A 23,874-nucleotide genomic window follows, 5' to 3' on the forward strand; every position below is an offset into this window, starting at 1 on the left:
TCGGTACATTTGAAGGTCTTTACTTATATTTGATGAGCCGATTTCCTCTTTAAATGAATTGAAAATTTTTACAAATTACCAGTATGAGACCTTGGTTTTCATCTAAATCATTGCTATAAATGTCGGTAAGCTTCAGTGAGTGGGTTTCAACTTCATTGGGAGTTAAATTTTCCAAATGATGTAGAAACCGAAAATTGGAATGAATGGATTTATATGCAGAAAGCCTCTGACTTAAAGAGGAACTGAACTGATATATAATAATAGAATTTTGAGTCTTAAATTTCTCCGATGTTGTCATTTCAGTCTCTAAAAATGTTTCATAATTCAGTGGAGCCAGTGGAATATTCCTTAAAAGAACCGCCATTCCTGAATTAGGGTTAATATTTGGATCTTTGAGAATACGACTTGTGCTGTTTGTCCTCTCTGAGATTTCAAAATTATGCAAATATTCCTGTTTCCAGTAAACACATTCGATTATACAAACCATTTGCATCGCTACGAGTTTTAAATGGTTGCTCATCGTCTTCTGAAATTTCGGATAATGCTTCTTTAATCTGATTATAACTTTTAACTATACTATAGTGCTTTTGTTGCATCACTTCTAGATGACCATATAGTAGTATTTACTTTTAGGAAAAATAATATTTCTGCCACGGTCGGCGTTGCTGTCGCTTAAAGACGCAGCTTTTAAACATTCGATTAACAAGTTGTATCTATATGTAGAGGAAGTGAAAAATACATATAGTTCATATCGTTCTTCTAAGAAATCAAGGAATGCTATGGCAGCAGGACAACACTCAGCTGCAGCTTCTGCAAATAAATTTAGAGGGTGGGCGGCATACGGAATCCACAACGCCTAGATGTTATGTTCTCTAATTTTAGCCTGAACAAAATTGTATTTTCTACTCATAATTGACGCGTTATCGTAGGACTCTCCTTTGCAGTTTTTCAACTCGATATCATGTGTTTGCAAGAATGTCATTAGAGAATTAAATATATCTTCTGCTTTATGACAGTCATTTGACAAAAATATGAGAAACCTTTCAACAGGAGTGAAACCTTCCATGTAACGAAATATCACAGTTAATTGATTGACAAAAATTATTCTGTGTGAATAATGTGCTGATTTTTTTACGATTGGAGCTTTGTGGAGGCCCCCGAAATGTGGGGGCCCCGGGCAGCTGCCCAGCCTGCCCCTCTTAAATCCGGCCCTGGCCAGGTGATATATACACACATCAAAATAATCTAGGGGATAAAAACTAAATGCGCGATTACAGAAATATTTTAAATAATTTATTTCAAATATAATTTAAGAAATAAGTTATAAACAAGTGTCACGAATATAAAATATACATTTTTTCTTAGAATTATCGCAATAGCTCTTAAAAAAATGAAGACAAAACTCCATAAGTCAAAAAATGCTAACATAAAAAAATAAAAAAAATAATTTGTTGCCTCTCAACTCCCAACAAAGTAGTCTGTAGGCAGGGCCGGTGATAACGGGCCTCCAAGGGATGCACTGCAGGCGGGCGCTCCTATTTGGAGGGCGCCAAAATGAGCTTTTTTTGTTCTGGTCTTATACAAAATACTAATTTTAAAAAATCTAAGTGCACCTATGCTGGTTTTGCAGGAGGGCGCCTTATACCCTAGCGCCGGTACTGTCTGTAGGTTAAGTTAATACAGTAATAGACTAACTCATGATCCGATGATCAGTGTCTTTCTGCGGTATTCTGCTCCACTCCATTGAAATGCCCTCAAACAGTTGCTGTTTTGTATTAAACGCAATATTTTGTTGTAGATGCATCTGCCCAATATGCCCCATACATGCTCAATTGAGTTTAAATCTGGCGATTATGCAGGCCATGATAAAACCTCAATTTCAGTATTTTAGAGGAATGTTTGCAATACTCTGGCAGTATGTGGACGCGCATTGTCATGCATTAATTGAAATTGGAAACCAGCTTCTTATGCAAAGGGTACAACAATGGGTTCGAGAATAATATCGCGGTAGTCTCTTGCATTTAGAAACCGTTCCATATAAATGAGACTGCTTCTTCCACCAAGAGGGATGCCACTCATAACATTTGTCCAATCGTTCAGCATTGCCAGATCGTCTCCAAATTCTTGTCCGTATCGTATTGGTGCAAATCCAAATCGAGACTCATCTGTGAACAAAGTGTAGAGGATCACTTACGTCTAACCCAATGCGTTTTCTTGTGCACACTGAAGTCGATGAGAGCGATTTCCTGTGGATAACACACGCACTCTCACAGGTCATGCAGTTTATTTCTAATAGTTTGGCAACTTAAAAATAGCTGATGGGTCTCTTGCAGCCTCATTTGTAATTGTGATGCAGTTATAGTAAGACCTTCCAACTCCTCCAACCTAAGAAAACTGTCTTCAATCTGGTTGGTTATCCTTGTATGGCCTGTATGACGTTCAGGAACGTCACCGGTTTCATGAAACCTTAACCACAAACAATTAATGATATTACTGTTCTTGTAGAGAGCCTCAGCCACGTCTCTTTGACTTCTACCAGGTCTAAGCATCCCGATAGCACGCCACTGGATTTCGCTATTTAAATAATGTCTCTCCATTATTGGTAATTGCAAAACTAAATAAAAATCCAAATAGACATCGAAAATCAAGTACCAATAAAGAAATATTACTTCTTATCTTATAGACAAAAACGCATTCTGAAGTTTTGTTGTATCTTTTATAGCCATTCTTGTCAGCATTACCATCCAAGTAGGTATAATAATCGAAAAAAATTTGTATTTGCCGTTAACATTGATTTAAAAGCTGTTAATATGGGTGTCCCCTAGATTATTTTGATGTGCGTATCTAACATTGTTTTTAATTACTTATATAGTAAATTTTACCTATTGTAATTACTTAATAGTAAATCACAAACTAATTAAACAAGTTAAAAGTTTAAAATCTAGGATGCTGGATACATGAGACTTTAGGCTCCGAACAAGAAGTCGAATGCAGAATAAAACAGGCCAGAAATGTATTCCTAAAAATTAAACAGTGTTTCACCAGCCAAGATCTTGATCTAACTGTACGATATCTAGTCCAGAAAGCCACTGCGCATCCGCTAGGAAAAATATTCTAATTCGCATTTTTTGCACATTCTTACTCAAAAAAGACTCCTTTTAACAAATTTTCATGTTGCCAGGACCAAAAGGTGGTCAAAAATTTTTTAAACGTTTTTTTTTTGTTTTTTCCTAAAGTTATTTTTTTTGCATGGAAAAAAGTTTTTTTAGGTTTTTTGGATCATTCCAAACAGAAAAGCAGAAAATATCTTTAGTGACTTTTCTCTCAAAATGATAGTTTTTGACAAATAAGCGATTAAAAATTGAAAAATTGCGAAATCGGCCATTTTTAACCCTAAAAAACTATGTGAAAAACTGAAAATTTGAATATTGCCAAGGTAGGTAGATATTCTTTAAACATCCATTAATGAAATCCCGAAGAGTTTTTTGCAATACAATATTCAAACTCCTTTGTTTTTTAATTGCTAATCAAGCGTGCGCGACACTATTTTCCACCGACAGTATGGTGCAAATGAAAGGAATAAATTCGTTATTTCGTAAACCCGCGACTTTAAGGAAAAATCCTGAAACCGGTCGATTTTTATTTTTAAGTTGTAATATTGTGGCATATATGGTATACTAGTGACGTTATCCGTCGGGGCGTGATGACGTAATCGATGATTTTTTTAAATGAGAATAGGGGTCGAGTGGTAGCTCATTTGAAAGGATATTCAATTCTCTATACAGTAATATAAACATTTACATAATTATTTATACAGGGTGTCCTTCTACTTCTTTTTTTGTCAAATAATTTAATTTAATAAAAATTTTTTGGACACCCTGTATAAATATTTATGTAATTGTTAATATTACTGAATAGATAATTGAAGAACCTTTCAAATGAGCTAGCACACGACCCCTATTCTTATTTAAAAAAATCATCGATTACGTCATCACGTCCAGATGGATGACGTCACTAGTATACTGTAGATGCCACAAAATTTTAACTAAAAAATAAAAATCGACCTGTTTCGGGATTTTTCCTTAAAGTCGCCGGTTTACGAAATAACGAATTTATTCCTTTCATTTGCACCATACTGTCGGTGGAAAATAGTGTCGCGCACGCTTGAGTAGCAATTAAAAAACAAAGGAGTTTTGAATATTGTATTGTAAAAAACTCTTCGGGATTTCATCAATCGATGTTTAAAGAATATCTACCTACCTTGGCAACATTCAAATGTTCAGTTTTTCACATAGTTTTTTAGGGTTAAAAATGGCCGATTTCGCAATTTTTTCAATTTTTAATGGCTTATTTGTCAAAAACTATTAGTCCAGAAAGCCACTGCGCATCCGCTAGGAAAAATATTCTAATTCGGATTTTTTGCACAATCTTACTCAAAAAGGACTCCTTTTAACAAATGTGCATGTTGCCAGGATCAAAAGGTGGTCAAAAATTTTTTAAACGTTTTTTTTTTGTTTTTTTCCTAAAATTATTTTTTTTGCATGGAAAAAGTTTTTTTGGGTTTTTTGGATTATTCCAAATAGAAAAGGTCTTTAGTGACTTTTCTCTAAAAATGATAGTTTTTGACATATAAGCGATTAAAAATTGAAAAATTGCGAAATCGGCCATTTTTAACTCTCAAAAACTACATATGTGAAAGACTGAAAATTTGAACGTTGTCAAGGAAGGTAGATATTCTTTAAGCATCGATTGATGAAATCCCAAAGAGTTTTTTGCCATACAATATTTAAAACTACTTTGTTTTTTAATTGTTAATCAAGCGTGCGCGACACTATTTTCCACCGACAGTATGGTGCAAATGAAATGAATAAATTCGTTATTTCGTAAACCGGCGACTTTAAGGAAAAATCCCGAAACAGGTCGATTTTTATTTTTAAGTTATGATATTGTGGCATATATGGTATACTAGTGACGTCATCCGTCTGGGCGTGATGACGAAATCGATGATTTTTTTAAATAATAATAGGGGTCGTGTGGTAGCTCACTTGAAAGGTTCTTCAATTCTCTATTCATTTATGTAAACATTTACATAATTATTTATACAGGGTGTCGTTCTCCTTTTTTTTGTCAAATAATTTAATTTAATAAAAAAATTTTGGACACCCTGTATAAATAATTATGCAAATGTTTATATTACTGAATAGAGAATTGAAGAACCTTTCAAATGAGCTAGCACACGACCCCTATTCTTATTTAAAAGAATCATCGATTACGTCATCACGTCCAGATGGATGACGTCACTAGTATATCATATATGCCACAATATCATAACTTAAAAATAAAAATCGACCTGTTTCGGGATTTTTCCTTAAAGTCGCCGGTTTACGAAATAACGAATTTATTCCTTTCATTTGCACCATACTGTTGGTGGAAAATAGTGTCGCGCACGCTTGATTAGCAATTAAAAAACAAAGGAGTTTTGAATATTGTATTGGAAAAAACTCTTCGGGATTTCATCAATCGATGTTTAGAGCATATCTACCTGTACAATAAATATATTATACACGGCTCACTAAAATAATTAGTTACGCCCCTGTACTACTGATTACTTAAAATTCAAGTAGTATTTATGTAACCTTTCTGGAAACTCCAGGTTATTGTTGAGACTCGCATTTGAACCCCTCGCCGGGGCAGATCGTCAAAAGCTTCCTAACGAGAATCATCTCTAATCTATCGACGCTCCCGCTATTCGTAAAAAGGCCGCATTTTACCGGCTTTTTTTGCTATCGTTTTATACCGCTCAGATAATTCAATCTGCTCAGTATTATCGACGATGATTTATTTAGCGTATTAGTGAGTGCCTTACAAATGAACCAAATGGATTATGGAATTCAATCAGAGCTCTGATGTGACACGTCATCAAGGAATAAAACTGTAAGTACTCTACATGTATGTGAACATAACTTATTAGTCGTGATACTGTATGCATTTTGAACCATATACCTCTCGTAGCAAATATTCTTTGTGCCATTTATGCAGATAATACTTTAAATTACATATGAAAAATCGTTATCTACTCTTAACCAGCTTACCTATGGGAATATACTCTATAACCGTACAATAAGTATAGGTTACTATTGTTAAGGATACTTTACGTATTGCCTAAACATTTCTGTTCCATCGAGCCGTATCATATTAATTATTTATTAATTAAATCCTCAAGGTCCTTCGTATTTGCATATTTTGATAATCTCTATTCTGAGAATAACGGTTTTTCATTTATAGTGTCTTTCTGTTGCATTTGGAAATTTCCAAGCCACGCCGCCCCGGCACAAAAATAAAATATTCCTCTCTTTCTGCACTCAAATTCTCAGTATTTAACCCAGCACGTCTCTACAATAGCTGGTAGGTTGTTAAGCCCGGTCTACACGTGCAATTTCAGAAACTACTTGCTTTGTTCAAATAAAGGAGTCGTTTTGTTTGTATGAAAAAATATTTGCATATATTACATTATTTTATTTTCGTAAATATATTTTTCTGTTTATAGTATACAAAAAGTGTACTCATTTCTTGGCTGATAGTACGGGTGTTATAATTTTAACATTGTTTGTTCAACCTTTTGATTTAAATTAAATTTATAATTTTGAATCCGATTAAGCCTGGTTCACAGGTTACAAAAATTATTAAAAATAATTTTGTTTTCTTGCATAAATTGTAAGTTTTTGCTACATTTAGCTTCGCTTAAGCTCATTTTACACTTCTAGAAAACTATAGAAAATAAATAATTGTTTTTTCCTTCAATTTAATTAATTTAAATACTTGTTAAGGGTGTCTCACACTTGCTGAAAAATACCCATTTTGGAAAATTGCATATATTTTGAAATTTTATAGTTTTGCATTTCATATACTAATCTGCGCTCATACAGGGTGATACTATTAAGCCAATCTCACACTATTAAACGTGTAATATATAATATATTGTACATATTCTCTCATTTTCGCATCGATTTATAGGTTTAGACATTTGCAAATAATCTATCTAATCTCACATTCTCGCAACATGGCTGACCGATCAAAATATAACCGACAGAGGCTCACCGCAAAACTTGATATAACCAAGTTGGCTGATTCGGTTCCCACAACTCTTAATTCTCTAAACAAATATAAAATTCGTGAAATAATTTCACAACTCAAACATTCTTACGGACTTTTCCGCGATGCTCAAAATGTGCTGGAGACGATCCCCGAGGAACCTACCCCCTCTACTGATTCCTCTGTGGTTTTTGATAAATATTTGGATACAATTTCTCTATTGGAAGAAAGGTTAGAGGTCATTGAAAGTTCTAATGTGACTGCTACCCCCTCCCTCCAATTTGACCCTAATTCTTCTCTAACCTCACAGTCTATGGCTAGGCAACGAACAGTAAACCTCCCTCGTATTCAGTTAAAACCATTTAGTGGCTTAGTTACTGAATACAATTCATTCATTGAGACCTTTGATACAATAATAGGATCTGATACTACATTAAGTGATCTGGAAAAACTCATTTACCTCAAAAGTTTTCTAACTTCCGAGCCTTTGACGCTTCTCGAGCATATCCCACTCACAGGTGACAATTACAAAATAGCCCGGGATAACCTGACACAAAGGTACGCCAACTCTAAATCGCTTATCAAAACTCTCATCTCTCAAATTCTTGATGCGCCTCCTATTTCTGGAAACGCAAATCACTCACAATTAAGAAATTTTCATACGGTCATGTCAAATAATTTCAAGGCCCTATTGAACTTGAATAGGCCCCCTTCAGATCTCTTGCATTTACTTCTCATACATATCGCTACTCAGAAACTCGACGCACCTACCATTAGGGCTCTTGAGTTCCAATCCGGTGGTAGCCAAGCTACCCCTGATTTTGTCCATTTTCTAGGGGAAATCGAGACACGCGTTGTTCATCTTGAGAATATTCAATCTCAATCAAAACCAAAATCGACTACTACTTCCAGACACTCTTTACACCTAGCCTCAGACACTTCTACCAGTAACCTTTCGCCTCGCTTAGGTCCTAAGAAATGTTCCTATTGCAACGACTCTCACTCGATCTACTCTTGTCCTCAGTTCAAGCAGTTGAATTCTAAAGAACGTTTTAGTTTTGTCAAACAAAATAAATTTTGTATTAATTGTCTTGGGTCTCACATGCTCGATCAGTGTAAATCCAAATTCTCTTGCATAGTTTGTAAATCTCGTCATCACACGTTGCTCCATTTCGACAAAACGGGTCATAGTAACCCTTCCGCGGCTGTTGGCCAACACAACTCAAATAATCATAATAAAACCGCTATCTCAAATAACTCCCATACACAGGGTAATTCACAACAGGGGCCCTCACATGTTAGAGCTCCTGAAACGGAAGTTAATCTTCAAAATTCGACTCCACATTCAATGGCTCTATCTGCAGCCTCGCTTGATAATCATTTGGTGTTATTAAGCACACTCCAGGTCTATCTTGTCGCTCCTAGCGGCAAGAGGGTCTTCGCAAAGGCACTTTTAGACTCGGCCTCACAGGTTTCATTTATTAGTGCTGACCTCGTAAAGGAACTGTCACTCACCACTAGAGATGGAAAATTACGGATCAATGGAATTAACTCCACCTCATCCTCGTCTCAATCTATTGTAGATACAACAATTTTCGCTGTCGCTAACGACGTTCCTTTTGACATCTCGTGCTCTGTACTCCCAAAGATAACAAATCCGCTTCCTCAAATTTCTATTTCGGCGAGCAAACTAAACATACCCTCAGAGATACCATTAGGTGATCCGATGTTCCATGTAACATCCCCAATTGGTATCCTGCTCGGTGCAGACCTGTATAACGATATCATTCAACCTGAAATAATTCGTTTGGGAAAAGGTCTTCCCGTTCTTCAACGCACTCTACTCGGGTACACGATATCAGGGTCAGTTCCAGACTTTGCTCTTAAGTCGAAAAATACTAAAAAGGCTTTGGAATTTTATTCAAACTCTCTCGTTACTTGTTGTTCTCATAACACTCCTTCCGCCGTAAATGAGCCGGTAGTGTCCAACGAGGAACTATCCGATCATTTACAAAAATTCTGGGAGCTGGAAGAAGCCGCTCCTCAGAACACCGATCTCATTAATGATCACCCCGCTGAAATTAATTTTGTAAAACATGTTAATGTTCTCCCCAATGGACGATATGAGTCCACACTCAATCTCAAACTCCCTATCGAAGATATAGACATGGGAAATTCGTTTCTCTCGGCAAAAAGACGTTTTCTCAGTCTCGAGAAACGTTTTCAACTCAACCCTGATTTATTGGAAAAATATCAGGACATTATATCGGAATATCTCAATAACGGACAAATAATTCAAGTGCCGTTAAAAATGCTAAATGACTCAGGTAAACCTAATTACTTTCTCCCTCACTTTCCCGTTTTCAAATCCAACTCTACTACTTCCACTCGTATAGTTTTCGATCCAAACAATAAATCGTCTACGGGAATCTCCCTCAGTGACGTCATAGACAAAGGTTATGTCGTCCAACATGAACTTTTTGACATTCTCGCTAAGTTTCGTCAGTTTAAATTCGCACTAGTAGGCGACATCAAGGCTATGTTCCTACAAATCGCCATTTGTCCCACTGAAACATTTCTGTTAAATTTTCTCTTTAGGGACAATATTCAGCAGCCTTTACGGTGCTATCAATTTCAAAGATTACCCTTCGGGCTCCCAAGTAGCCCATTTATCGCTCAAAGAGTTATCAAGCACATCGCTGACAACAACAAACATACCCACGAACTTGCTACTAGTGTTCTGCAAGAATCTATCTATATGGATGACCTGATCAGCGGTGCTGACAGTCTTCATGAATTAAGTTGTCTTTTCGAACAATTAACTTCTTTGCTAGAAACCCATGGTTTCCTCCTCCACAAGTGGAACTGCAGTTCTTCAGAATTTCTGTCTCAACACAATTTAAATCCCGTCTCTGAAGTCAGTCTTAACTTCACGGGATCTGATAAAGTCTTAGGCATATTCTGGGATTCAGAACGCGACCACTTTTCGTTTAAAACTCCTATCTTCAAATTGGCTAATGTTGTTACTAAACGTACTATTCTCTCCTACATTGCTACTTTGTATGACCCGCTAGGATGGTTATCCCCTGTCCTTGTGAACGCTAAGCTCTTGATACAGGAAATATGGTCCCAGAAATTGGACTGGGATCAACCCATTGACTCACCCATCATTATGAAAAATTGGCAAAACCTCTTATCGACATTCAAAACTATAGAAGAGGTCAAGGTACCTCGATGCTTACTTTTACAAAAGAAAGTTGTTGATGTTCAATTAATTATTTTCACCGACGCATCGGAAAAAATATACAGCACTTGTGTGTATCTCAAAGCGACATACTCAGACTTTTCTGTATCGTCGCGGCTTATCGCTTCTAAAAACAAAATTTCTCCGCTAAAAAATAAACTCACCATCCCCAAATTGGAACTTTGTGGAATAGTGTTGGGAGTCACTCTGGCTCATAGACTTTTTCACATCTTCAAGAAAAATTTGAGTATATCTTCATCTCATCTCTTTGCTGACTCTACAATTGCCTTGTCTTGGATACTTTCTAAAAAACACATTTGGAACATTTTTGTACAAAACAGAATTCAAAAGGTCAATTCCTTGTTGGAAACTTTTCCTTGTGATTTCCATTTCGTCAGAAGTCACGAAAACATCGCTGACCCCGCTTCCAGAGGGATAAATGTCTTTGATAATCCCCAGACCACCGAAGACTGGTTATGCGGACCTAGCTTTATTAGAGACAATCCCATCGATTTTTCTCTTCATCAAATTCCTCATTTTCAGGATGATCTTCCTGAATTAAGGAAGTTAGTTGTCTCAAACATAGCAACAAATCACGAACTCAACGACACCTTTGAAAATCTATTCGCTAAATCTTCTTCTTTTCGTAAAATTCAAAGAATTGTCGCTTATCTTTTTAGATTCATCAGTAATATTAAAAAGAAAATAAATAACTCTCCACGAGATACGGATATATTGACGCCACCCGAAATGGAGATCGCTGATCACGCGATCATCAGGTATATCCAAAGTATCTACTTTAAAAAAGAGATTCTTGAATTGAAAAATGCTAAACTCGTGACCAATAAAGCCATTCGTAAACTCAACCCCTTCCTACAACATAATGATGGGCTGATTCGTGTGGGAGGACGTCTCCGACACGCCCCCATATCGTATAATCAAAAACACCCCATTCTACTTCCTTCTAAATGTCGAGTTGTAGAACTAATCTTGACTCAAGCTCATCATAAGTTATTACATTCAGGCGCGCAAACAGTACTTTCGTATGTCAAAATGAAGTACTGGCCAATTGACGGATTAAGACAGATTAAACGCTTAATTCGTAAGTGTGTAAACTGTTTCCGATTCATGACACCCAATTCTGTTCAACAGATGGCAGATATGCATCCCGATCGTGTACTCCCCACTAGACCCTTCCAAGTCGTCTCAGTGGACTATGGGGGGTTCTTCTTAATTAAGTCCTCACATTTGAGGAAGGCACCGCTTTACAAAGCATACGTAGCCTATTTCATTTGCATGAGCACTAAATGTGTTCATATCGAACTCGTCACAGGATTAAGCGCAGAAGCCTATATTCTTACTCTGAAAAGGTTTATTGCCAGAAGATCCACGCCCAGTATTATTTGGAGCGACAATGCCACAAATTTCCATGGGGCAAAAAATGAAATGCGCGAATTCTATGATTTTTTCTTAAATCAAAATAATTCGGAACAGATTAAGGAATTCTGTACTCAAAACTCCATAACTTTCAAGATGGGTGTTCCCCGCAACCCCCATCAATTCGGCCTCCATGAGGTAGGAATAAAGAGTGTGAAGTATCACCTCTATCGAATTATAGGAAATTCCCACTTCACCTTTGAAGTGTTTAACACAGTATTATGCCAAATCGAGGCTATTCTAAATTCGAGACCCATCACTAGGATGTCGTCTGACGCCAATGACTTCGCTTTCCTATCTCCAGCTCACTTCTTAGTTCAAAGAAGTTTAACCGCGCCCCCTGAACCAAGTGTTTCAGAGATACCTGAAAATAGGTTGAATCTTTTTCAGCGTATTAGTAAAATTCAACAGCAATTTTGGAAATTGTGGAAAAAAGACTATCTTTGCCTCCTGCAGCAAAGAAATAAATGGACCGACCCTACTGACCCTGTCAAGATCGGGGATTTGGTTCTGTTGAAGGAGGATGGTACTCCTCCACTCTTATGGCCAACTGCCAGGGTAATAGATGTATTGCCTGGTAAGGATGGTCTAGTTCGTACTGTCAAGATTCACACTACTCACGGTGATTTTCTTCGTGGTATTACGAAAATCGCTGTGATTCCCCTGGAAGATTAAAATCTATCCCTAGGGGGAAAACTTATCGTTTTCCTCCATTTTATCGTTGTTACCCCTTGTGTATATAAACTCTAATTTCTTCAAACATTTCTTATCGTTGTGCACATCTTTGCCAATCCCCTCTCTTCGAGGTGATATAGGCCATCTCTCTCGCCTGTCGCCCCCGGCAATATGTACAATAAATATATTATACACGGCTCACTAAAATAATTAGTTACGCCCCTGTACTACTGATTACTTAAAATTCAAGTAGTATTTATGTAACCTTTCTGGAAACTCCAGGTTATTGTTGAGACTCGCATTTGAACCCCTCGCCGGGGCAGATCGTCAAAAGCTTCCTAACGAGAATCATCTCTAATCTATCGACGCTCCCGCTATTCGTAAAAAGGCCGCATTTTACCGGCTTTTTTTGCTATCGTTTTATACCGCTCAGATAATTCAATCTGCTCAGTATTATCGACGATGATTTATTTAGCGTATTAGTGAGTGCCTTACAAATGAACCAAATGGATTATGGAATTCAATCAGAGCTCTGATGTGACACGTCATCAAGGAATAAAACTGTAAGTACTCTACATGTATGTGAACATAACTTATTAGTCGTGATACTGTATGCATTTTGAACCATATACCTCTCGTAGCAAATATTCTTTGTGCCATTTATGCAGATAATACTTTAAATTACATATGAAAAATCGTTATCTACTCTTAACCAGCTTACCTATGGGAATATACTCTATAACCGTACAATAAGTATAGGTTACTATTGTTAAGGATACTTTACGTATTGCCTAAACACTACCTACCTTGGCAACATTCAAATTTTCAGTTTTTCACATAGTTTTTGAGGGTTAAAAATGTCCGATTTCGCAATTTTTTAATTTTTAATCGCTTATATGTCAAAAACTATCATTTTTAGAGAAAACTCACTAAAGATCTTTTCTATTTGGAATGATCCAAAAAACCTAAAAAAAACTTTTCCATGCAAAAAAAATAATTTTAGGAAAAAAACAAAAAAAAAAACGTTTAAAAAATTTTTGACCACCTTTTCGTCCTGGCAACATGCAAATTTGTTAAAAGGAGTCCTTTTTGAGTAAGAATGTGCAAAAAATCCGAATTAGAATATTTTTCCTAGCGGATGCGCAGTAGCTTTCTGGACTAATCACAAGAGGCAAAAGAACCAAAATGGCTATCTACTGAACATTAATTAGACCCGTAGTAACCCATGCTTGTGAAACCTGGGTAATGACAAAAAAAGATGAAGCCCAACTCATAGCATTCGAGAGAAAGATACTGAGAATAGTAGAAAAGTATGTACATATATGGCTCGGTGCAAGAGGAAGACGGCACAAGGAGAATCAGAAGAAACGACGAGGTTAATGAATTGAATGGAGGGTATGATATTGTAAGTTTTGTGAAAAGTCAAATATTGTCATGTAAATTTAACGCGATATTAACCTTCGATAAGATGCTGGCTGAAAGTGATACAACGTGTGAAAGATATGACTTTATTGGCTCTAAAACACTAAATTAAACAGTAAAATATAGGATAAGTCCGTTGCACTTTGAACTGCCTAAGCTTCATAAAACGACGCGAACCACTTGAAGAGATTTTTGCACGATAAGGGATTGTCTCACCCTATGACTGGGCTGTGGTTCTTGACGACTCGACGAATGCTTTGGGACGCTTTCTTGGCGACTGCTTCTTAGCGACTGCCTTTATCGTATGAGAATATGTGGATATATCGGTATAAAAATACCACGTTGTCACGTCATAGGAAAAGGCATTAAATTAAAATAAACTAGAAGAGGGCATAAACAGTCATGGCTGGGACATGTCCAGAAACAAGAAAATGCAAAAATAGCAAAAAAATATTACAATTGAAGCCGATAGAAATACAAAAAAGGGGCCCAGGACGAGATGGTTGGATGACGTAGAAGACGACCTGAAAACTATGATTATAGGACAATGAAGGAGAAGGGCATAGGAGAGATCTGAATAGAAGGACAAAGTCAGACAGGAAAACACCCATCCATGGTTATGATGCCAAAAGAAGAAGAAGAGCGATATCGCATGATAAAATGCTACATACGCAATATCCTATTACTTGACTTCAAAGAGTGTATTTTGTATTATATAGTTCAGTGTTTACCTCAAGTTTTTTTATAGTATAATGTATTATTCTTATTATGCATCTTACCGTAGTACTGGCCTCCAGAATCCAAAACAACCGTACTGTTGTTAAATATCTGGGTGTTGGTGTTGTCTGTTGTTTCGTAACTTGGAAATGCTGCATTAGACGCAAAGGCTACTCTTGTTCTAAAACTATTACCCAAGCTGTGGTTTTGTTCGTACCGGTATTCATTTAGATACTGAACCAGATCGCTTTCCATAATTTTTTCGTGTCTTCCCATCTAAGGAGGTGAAGAAATGATTAATATTTAGTATAAAACAATTATTAAAATATTAGTCTGATTTCCAAAGATTAAGATTCTGGATTTAACTGTTTTCTATTTTTTAATTTAAATATAGTGCTTAAGGGAGAAAGCGCAAAATTTGGACTCCAATGCTGTTTAAGTAATATTACTTACCTTTTTCTTTATATATGCAAAGCAATCACACACTGCAGCAGCATCCCGAATACTAGTGTAGTGCATCCATTTTATTTCCACCTCGTTCTTAACTGCCTTCAAATAAATTATGGGAGACTGTTTTAACATTCTTCTGTTTTCAAAAATGTGCTCATAAATAGCATGACTAGCTCCAGCACTGTATACGCAGTGAGAAGGTATCAACACTTTGTGGTACCGTTGTGACAGTGTTCCTAGATCCGACCATATATCGTCGTATTCTTTTAAACTAAAAAGGATTCTAATTATTACATAGTAAGTATTACAAATATTATAAGTATTATAACCAATTTGTGTATCTAGGGTCCGTGATAATTTATTTCGAGGGGTAAACTGAAGAAATACCTACAGGTAATTCAGGAAACGTAAAAAACGGCTATAGGCAACTGAAAATAAGACTTCAGCGCCAAAGTGAGCAATTGTAGAAATAAATATTGACATTGGACATTAAAGTATGGTTTTACATGAGTTTTGTATTTGTTGAATGTTGAAATAATTTTTAAGAGGTTGGGTACGTATTTTCGGCTACAAAGCTATTCAAATGGGGATTCATTTTTTTCGAATCCTGAGAAAACTAATAAGTATTTTTGAAAAATTTAAACGCAGAATGAAAGATTACGTTATTAGCGAGGGCCAAAAGTCCCTGAGAACTTCTATAATGTTTAGTTTAATAAGTTAAAGGGGTGAAAAACTAAGAGAAAATTTAGTGTAATTTTTAATTTCAAATATCTCATTCAAAATAAACTTTTTATTTATTCTAAGGGACTTTCGGCCCTCGGTAATAATTCAGTCTTTCATTCTGCTTTTAAATTTTTTAAAAGTATTTATTAGTTTTTTCAGGATTCGAAAAAAATGGACACCATGTCCGTGGTAATATTTTCCAAGTCTATCTTTGTCTTACAACGCACTCATTCGAATAGAATATTGAATACTGTATACGGTGTGAGCTCGTACGTAGAGGGGATATTTACAAATTCGCGAGCGCCAGTAGTGACAAGTCTGTAAACCTTTACCGGAAATTTGACATAAATGTCAAAGTGATTAATTTAAAATTAAAATTAAAAACATTAATTATAAAAAATATTAGTTGGTCAAAGCTGTGGTATACATTTTTACCTTAAATATACTTACGTTTTAAATACTGAATTTAAGTTTTTTTAATGTTCTATTAATCTATTAATCTATTAATCTTAGCGCCATCTACACGATAATTGTGAAAGTATCCGAAGTAAGAAATTCATATTTTGTCAATAGAACGTCAAAATGATTAGCAAAATCTTAAAAAAATCGATTACAATTTAATTACTTTTTGCGTTATAAATATTAAGCGATAACAATTAAATAATAAATTTAAAAATTACCGGTGAAAGTTGAATTAGTAGTCCGCTAGGAGCGACACCAGCGAAGCTCACAGCGTATACCGTATCACTGAATACATAGTTAGTGAAAAAATTATCAGTAGTAATTGCACACGAGCTCTGAAATTATTGAATTTTTTCCGAGTGACACTTTGACAGTTTTAATTTCACGAGCCGAAGGCGAGTGAAATTATGTCAAAGTGTCACGAGAGCAAAAATTCTATATTAATTTCAGAGGTCGAGTGCAATTTGTTGCGATTATTTCATGAATAAAACTGTTCAAAACCAAAATTTTATTGTAATTTATTTATGTAAGTACCATTAAACACACAGTTTTTATAAATATTTGACGATTGAAAGTCATCACTTTTATAATTTTTAAAACATTAATTGTCATTATTGTCACTGAATGTATTTTTTCGTAGCAACCAAGGGCATCTGACGTAATATACTTAACGACGGGAGATTATCAAAAATTATCGATTTAATTCAGATTTCTGTAGCTTTCTATTGGTCAGAATCTCCTATGAATGAAATAATCACATTTATTAACTGAATTAATAATTTGCAATTATATAAATATCAGTTATCCAAGAACATTCAAAAGCCATCTCTCTAAGTTAATGATGACATTTTCAAGTAGAATGCCATTTTAGTAATGTATCCATATCCATACCAGTGTGAATTTTACTACACGTAATTTGCCGTGTAAAGACAGAAAAAGTAGGGATAACCGTAAAATATTTGCGAATTATGTATCTACCCATGTAGTATGATAGAATTGATCCAAAAGATGGCATAACCCAGACATCCAAAGTGAAAGTTATCCTCCAACACCAAATTGTTCTATATGGTCCACATAATGTTCAGAAAAAAGTCACACCATTTTGAGCGTCGGGTTTGGGGGGGGGGGAGAGGGGGAGAGGGGGGAGAAATCGGTAAATTCGTAGTTTTTTTTAGGTTTTTCGTCAATATTTCTAGAACTGTACGGTTTAGCATGAATAACCTTTTATACAAAAATGTTCTACATTAAATTAGAAATAAAAAAGGTCCTATGCATAATCCTTCTAAAATGAACGGTTCCAAAGTTACGGAGGTAGAATAGTATAATTGGTCCAAAAAAAGGCCTAACCCAGACATCCACAATAAAAGTTTTCCTTCTACACCAAATTGTTCTACATGGTCCACATATCGTTCAGTAAAAAGTTACACCATTTTGAGCGACCGGTTTGGGGGGGAGATGGGGGAGAAGTCGGTAAATTAGTAGTTTTCTTTTACGTTTTTCGTCAACATTTTTAAACCTATACTTTAGCGTAAACAATGTTCTATACAAAAATATTCTACATGAAATTTAAAACAAAAAAGGTCCTATACATAATTGTTATAAAATCAACGGTTCCAGAGTTACGGAGGATGAAAAGTGGAGGTTTTCGATACTTTTTATATTCTTTGGGCAATTGATGATAATTTTGGGTGGTGACGTTGACGTTTCTTCAAGGGCTTATTACTAGCATACCATCGGCCACTGAAATAGCAAATTTGATTTATAAAACACAATCCTGTTAAAGAAAATCAGTATGGAATTGCCCGAAAAATGTAAAAAGTATCGAAAACCTCCACTTTTCACCCTCCGTAACTCTGGAACCGTTGATTTTATAATGTGTAAGACCATTTTTGTTTTAAATTTTATGCAGAACATTTTTGTATAGAACATTGTTTACGCTAAAGCATAGTTTTAGAAATATTGACGAAAAGCGTAAAAAACTACTAATTTACCGATTTCTCCCCCATCTCCCACCCAAACCGGACGCTCAAAATGGTGTAACTTTTTACTGAACAATATGTGGACCATATAGAACAATTTGGTGTTGGAGGAAAACTTTTACTTTGTATTTTTAGGTTAGGCCTTTTTTTTGGACCAATTATACTATACTACCTCAGTAACTTTGAAACCTTTCATTTTAGAAGGATTATGGATAGGGCCTTTTTTATTTCAAATTTAATGTAGAACATTTTTGTATAGACGGTTGTATATGCTAAATTGTATAGTTTTAAAAATATTTAGGAAAAACGCAAAAAACTACGAATTTACCGATTTCTCCCCCTCTCCCCACCAAACCCGACGCTCAAAATGGTGTGACTTTTTTCTGAACATTATGTGGACTATATAGAAAAATTTGGTGTTGGAGGATAACTTTCACTTTGGATGTCTGGGTTTGGGTCTAGTTATACCATACTAATGGCCTTAATAGTAATAATTCGTTGGTAATAAGTTTAATAGGTTAATAAGTTTAGTAGTAATAAGTTTTTCATAGTAATAAGTCGATTTGAATTGCGTTTCGAAGTTTCAACTGCACTAGCCCAAAGGTTTTTTCTTAGTTTAAACCAAGGCTTCAAGCATGTGGTTTAAGCCTGCCAACCTTGAACATAACCTTGATTTCTGCATCAGACAGAATCAATAGTGTTCATATTATGCCGGCCACTCACGATACTGCGGCGTGGTTCAATTTTGTCGAATTCGACTAATTGACAAAAATTTTGATCGTGTGATCCAACAAAATCGTTACAATTTTACCACAGAGAAACTGGTTTCTATGCTGCATTACTGCAGAATTGATGTCATCGACGAATTTGTCGAACGACACCGCAGTATCGTGAATGGCCGGCTTTATTATTAGAGATTCATGAACCACGTCCAATACCATTGGTTTCATTTTTCTGCTTTTTCTAAAGTAACATATTCGCCCCTTTTGTCCCCTTTATTGTTTCAGTAAGATTCTTTTTTCATTGGCTGTAACAATGATTGTTACATTGTGACAAAGATAGAATGTTCGAGCTGTTATGTTGAATTCACGTACATAGAATCAGTTGGGTGGCCTAAGAACAAATGAGTCAATCAATACTAAAATCAAGAAACATCAAGAAAGTGTTAAGAACGCAAGTAAAAGAAAAATAATTACATTAGGCTATTTCTTGCACGTTTTTTGGAAGAGACGGTCGCCAGAAGTTTATCGTACCGGGAAAGTTGAAGTTAAAGTATATGTTTCAGACAGCCTTCAAAATATCTACAAAAACACAAAAGAAACTGCTTCGGCCACCAAAAAATTACAAAAACAAAACACTAACAAAAGAGAAAAGCCACAAAAAAATACTAACAAAACCCAAAAAACGGGCAAGAGGGGCCCACATCCTCAAGCGTCGAGTCGACGAACTGGACGTAGCCTAGAGCGGGGACTCGAGGCTCGAGCAAGCAATACAGATCGATAATAAGTCACTAGAGATAGCTAGAATAGAGCGCCTCACGCTGGCCTGCATTGATCGGAGTAGGATTTTGTGTGGTAGGCCTTGTATCCAGAGCTTTCACATGACAAGCACTTTGCTGATCTTCTTCTTTAGGTGCCATCTCCGCGACGGATGTTGGCAATCATCACGGCTATTCTGATCTTAGATACTGCTGCTTTGAATAGTTCGATTGATGTGCATCCGTACCATTCCCTCAAGTTACGCAACCATGAGATTCTTCTCCTTCTTACACTTCTCTTCCCTGGATTTTCCTTGTATAATTATTAATTGAAGTATGTTGTATCTCTCATTACGCATAACATGCGCCAGGTATTGCAGCTTTCGTGTCTTGGTGGTTTCCAATATTTCCATTCTTTTGTTGACTCTTCTCATGACTTCGTTGTTTTACATGCTCGGTCCATGATATCTTCAGGATTCTTCTATACACCCACAGTTCAAATGTTTCCAACTTTTTAGTAGTCGCCGCGTTAAGTGTTCATGCTTCTATCCAGTAAAGCAGAGTCGAGAAAATATAACACCTTGCCAGCCTAACTCACAAGTCTAATTTCAGCTCTCTTGTACAAAGTACCTTTCTCATTTTATTGAAGTTTGTTTATGCTTTCTCTATTCGAAATTTGATTTCTTTGAAGTATACGTTTGTGTGATTAATTATTGTGCCAAGGTAGTTGTAGTTTTCAACTTGTTCTAAAATTGTACCGTTAATTGTCAGACTTTCATCATTATTTTGGGTTTTTAATATCCTCATAAATTTAGTTTTCTTGATGTTTATTGATAGTCCATATTCTTCTCCATACTCAACTATCCTGTTCATTAGCTTTTGGAGGTCTTGGAGGTTGTTCGCTATTATGATAGTATTCTCCGCATATCTAATGTTGCTAATTGGCCTTCCATTGACCTTTATTCCTGCTGTTTCTCCCTCAAGAGCTCTTTTCATAATTTCTTCAGAGTATGCATTGAATAGTAGTGGTGACAATACACACCCCTGTCGCACTTATCTTTTAAATTCGAACTCTTCTGATATGTGTTCGTTAATGTGTATGTGTGCCTGCTGTTTATAATATAGATTTGTTATAATTCGAAGGTCATTGTATTGTATTTGTTTTGCTTTAGCAAGATTTTGCTAGCTCTTTATGGCGGACTTTATCGACAGCCTTGTTGTAATCTATGAAACAGACGTACATATCCTGGTTCACATCCAAGCATCTCTGGATTAGTACGTTGAATGCAAAGAGAGCTTCACGGGTACCTTCGCCTCTACGGAATCCAAATTGGGTTTCTTCAATATCCATATCAAGTGTTTGGTAAATTCGTCTATGAATGATATTTAAAAAACATTTTAAGTGTGTGAGACATCAGGCTTATGGTGCGGTGCATTATCTAGCATTTTTCTTTTTTGGGAGACAAATAACTGTTGACCATTCATTGGGTATGTCACCCGACTGATAAATTTCATTAAACAGCTTTAAGAGGACATCCATGTACTCCATGTACTTTGCTGATAGAGAGCCTCTATAACGCATCAGAGTGCTACGGATAGGCAACATAAGAAAAAGAAAATGAAAACAAATTAGTTCAGGTTTAATAAGTTGAAAATGATTGACTTTTGGAATATAATAGAATAGAATAGAAATGTGCTTTATTGTCATGAAAAATTGTACAATTTTATCGACAAAGCTTATAAAAAGTCAAGAAAACAAAACAATAACAATCCGATTTACTAAAATTACATAAATCGTCAATATATTTACAAGAATAATAATAATAATGAAGTTAAGCAGAAATAATCCATTGCAAAATTTAAATAAATTGCAAATGCATAGTCTACCTAGTAATTAATAAGTTTAAAAATTAAGCTGCTGCATATGACACCCCAATATAGACAAAAAATAATAATAAAAGTACTACTTGTGCAAAGGGTACTGTAATTTCTTAGTTATTGATTAAGAAAATCTTCTACTGAATAATATGGTCTTTCAGATAGGTAGGCTTTTGCCAGTTTACGGAATTTGAGGAAAGATGCTGCAGATTTAAGTTGTAGAGGGAGATGGTTGTAAAGTTTTTTTGCGGAATATAATATAGATTTCTTTACTAACTCAGAGGACGGGGTCGGCAAATAGACGTCAAACGTAGAATTTCTCGTGAAGTAGTCATGATTAGGTCTTGGTGGAAAGACATGTAGATGTTTACGAATTAAGCAAACAGTTTCTAAAATATACAAAGATGGAAGGGGTAAAATTCCATGATCTTTGAAGTAACTTCTGCAATGTGTTGTTCTTCTGAGGCCAAACAGATATCTAATTGCTCTTTTTTGTAATTTGAAAATAACATCGAATTGGGCAGCTGTACCAGAACCCCAAAAAGGAAGACCATAACGAAGATGTGACTCGAACAAAGGAAAAATGTGTTATTTTGGAAGATGCTAAATTGAGTTCATTCGAAACAGATCTTATAGCATAGCAAGCTGAGGATAGTTTCTTCCTTAACAAATCGATATGGTGGGACCATTTAAGGTTGCTGTCTAAAAAAATACCAAGAAATTTTACAGAATCAACGGTACTGATCTGGCTGTTATTAAGAGGTAAGGGTTGAAGAGCTCCTTTTTAAGACAATGCTACTGTTTTATCTACGTTAAAGGAGAGTAAATTAGAGTCAGACCAGGTTTTTATTGTAAGTAGATCAGAAGTTATAGTAGCATGAAGAGTTGCAATATTTGAGTTGCTCCAAGTGATAGCAAAAAGAAAGATTTTTCCATCGATTTTTAAACTAGTGATGTCATTAATAAAGATAAGGAGAAGTAGAGGACCCAATACTGAGCCTTGATGTACCCCACATACAATGTTTTTGAGACTAGAGTCTGTATCATTTGCTCTAACCAGTTGTTTCCTATCATCCAAGTAAGATTGGAACCAATCTAAAGAAATACCTCGAATTCCGTAGAAATTTAGTTTTTTTATCAAAATGTTGTGATTTACACAATCAAAAGCTTTGGCGTAGTCACAAAAAACGGTGGCAGTGTGAAGATTATTGTTCAGTGCTTGATAAACCTCATGTAGTACAGAAAACATGGCATCAGTGGTGCATTTATTATTTAAAAAGCCGAACTGATTTTGTGATAAAATGTTGTTTTCAACTAGAAAGGACATAAGTCGGGCTTTTATGAGTCTCTCAATAATTTTGGAGAGTACCGGTAGTAGTTCAGTAGGTCTATAATTGCAGGTATTAGATATTTCACCACCCTTATGAAGAGGAATAATGATGGCTGTCTTCAGGTACTCTGGAAATTTACCTTTCTCAAAGGAATCATTAATTAGTGAGATGAGGATTTCTAACACATTTTCTGGGAGATTAGAAAAAAATTGTATGATAGACCATCAGTACTACAGGAAGATTTGCTTTTGATACTATTGATTGTTTGGATCAGTTCAGATTTATCGACTGGTTTTATAAAGAATGAATTCGAGACCTTTCTTGAAATCATATCTTGGAAGATATGATTTTACGGATAAAGTAGTTTACTATTAAAGTAGTAGTGATTAAATTTAACAAACACAAAAGCCAACTTTTGACACCACAAGGAAGAAGAAAAAGAAGAAGGCCGAGAAGAAGCTGGAGAGAGGGAATTGAAAAAGAGCTAGAGGAAAAAGAGATCCCTCCAGGTCTATGGTTAAACAGAGAAGAATGGCGGTTAGGAGTCGGAAGGCGTCGGAGAACGCTGTAAACCGATAGTAGTAGCAGTGGCGGCTGGTCAGAGGAGGCAAGAGAGGCTTAGCCTCCCCATAAAATTTTACACATGCTACACTGTTTTGTTTACTTTGCTATTTTGCTTCGCATTAGAGATATCGGAAAAAGTTATTTGAACAAGTTGTTCCAAATAATGTTCTAACCCCACATACCAAAATTCATCACAAAATTAGCACTTTTAGTTTTTTCGTTATTTGTCCTAAAACTGGAGAGGAGGATGCTGGACGGAATATCTCACTTGCTAATGCTCCGTGCAGCCCAGCAGCGTTTACGGAGACCCGGTCTCCTTAGAGCTGCATTTATAGTTTAACGTACACGCTGCCCAGAGATCGGCTGATCGGCCAGAAGCCTCCTCTGCAATTTTAGGATCCTGACTACAAATAATGAAAAAAC

The 23,874-nt window shown here is 35.8% G+C and overlaps 1 protein-coding gene across 1 annotated transcript in view; it reads right to left on the bottom strand.

Moving 5' to 3' along the window:
- Nucleotides 1–23,874, bottom strand: part of LOC126883301 (xaa-Pro aminopeptidase ApepP-like) — a 445,329-nt gene that overhangs the window by 13,881 nt on the left and 407,574 nt on the right. Inside the window, exons 5-6 of the mRNA XM_050648661.1 lie at nt 15,041–15,308; nt 14,650–14,863 (exon numbers count right to left, since the gene is read on the bottom strand). Coding sequence (XP_050504618.1) covers nt 14,650–14,863; nt 15,041–15,308 — 482 coding nt within the window. The remainder of the gene's footprint in view (nt 1–14,649; nt 14,864–15,040; nt 15,309–23,874) is intronic.

This window comes from Diabrotica virgifera, chromosome 4 (genome assembly GCF_917563875.1).
Source record: "Diabrotica virgifera virgifera chromosome 4, PGI_DIABVI_V3a".
Classification (NCBI taxonomy): domain Eukaryota; kingdom Metazoa; phylum Arthropoda; class Insecta; order Coleoptera; family Chrysomelidae; genus Diabrotica; species Diabrotica virgifera.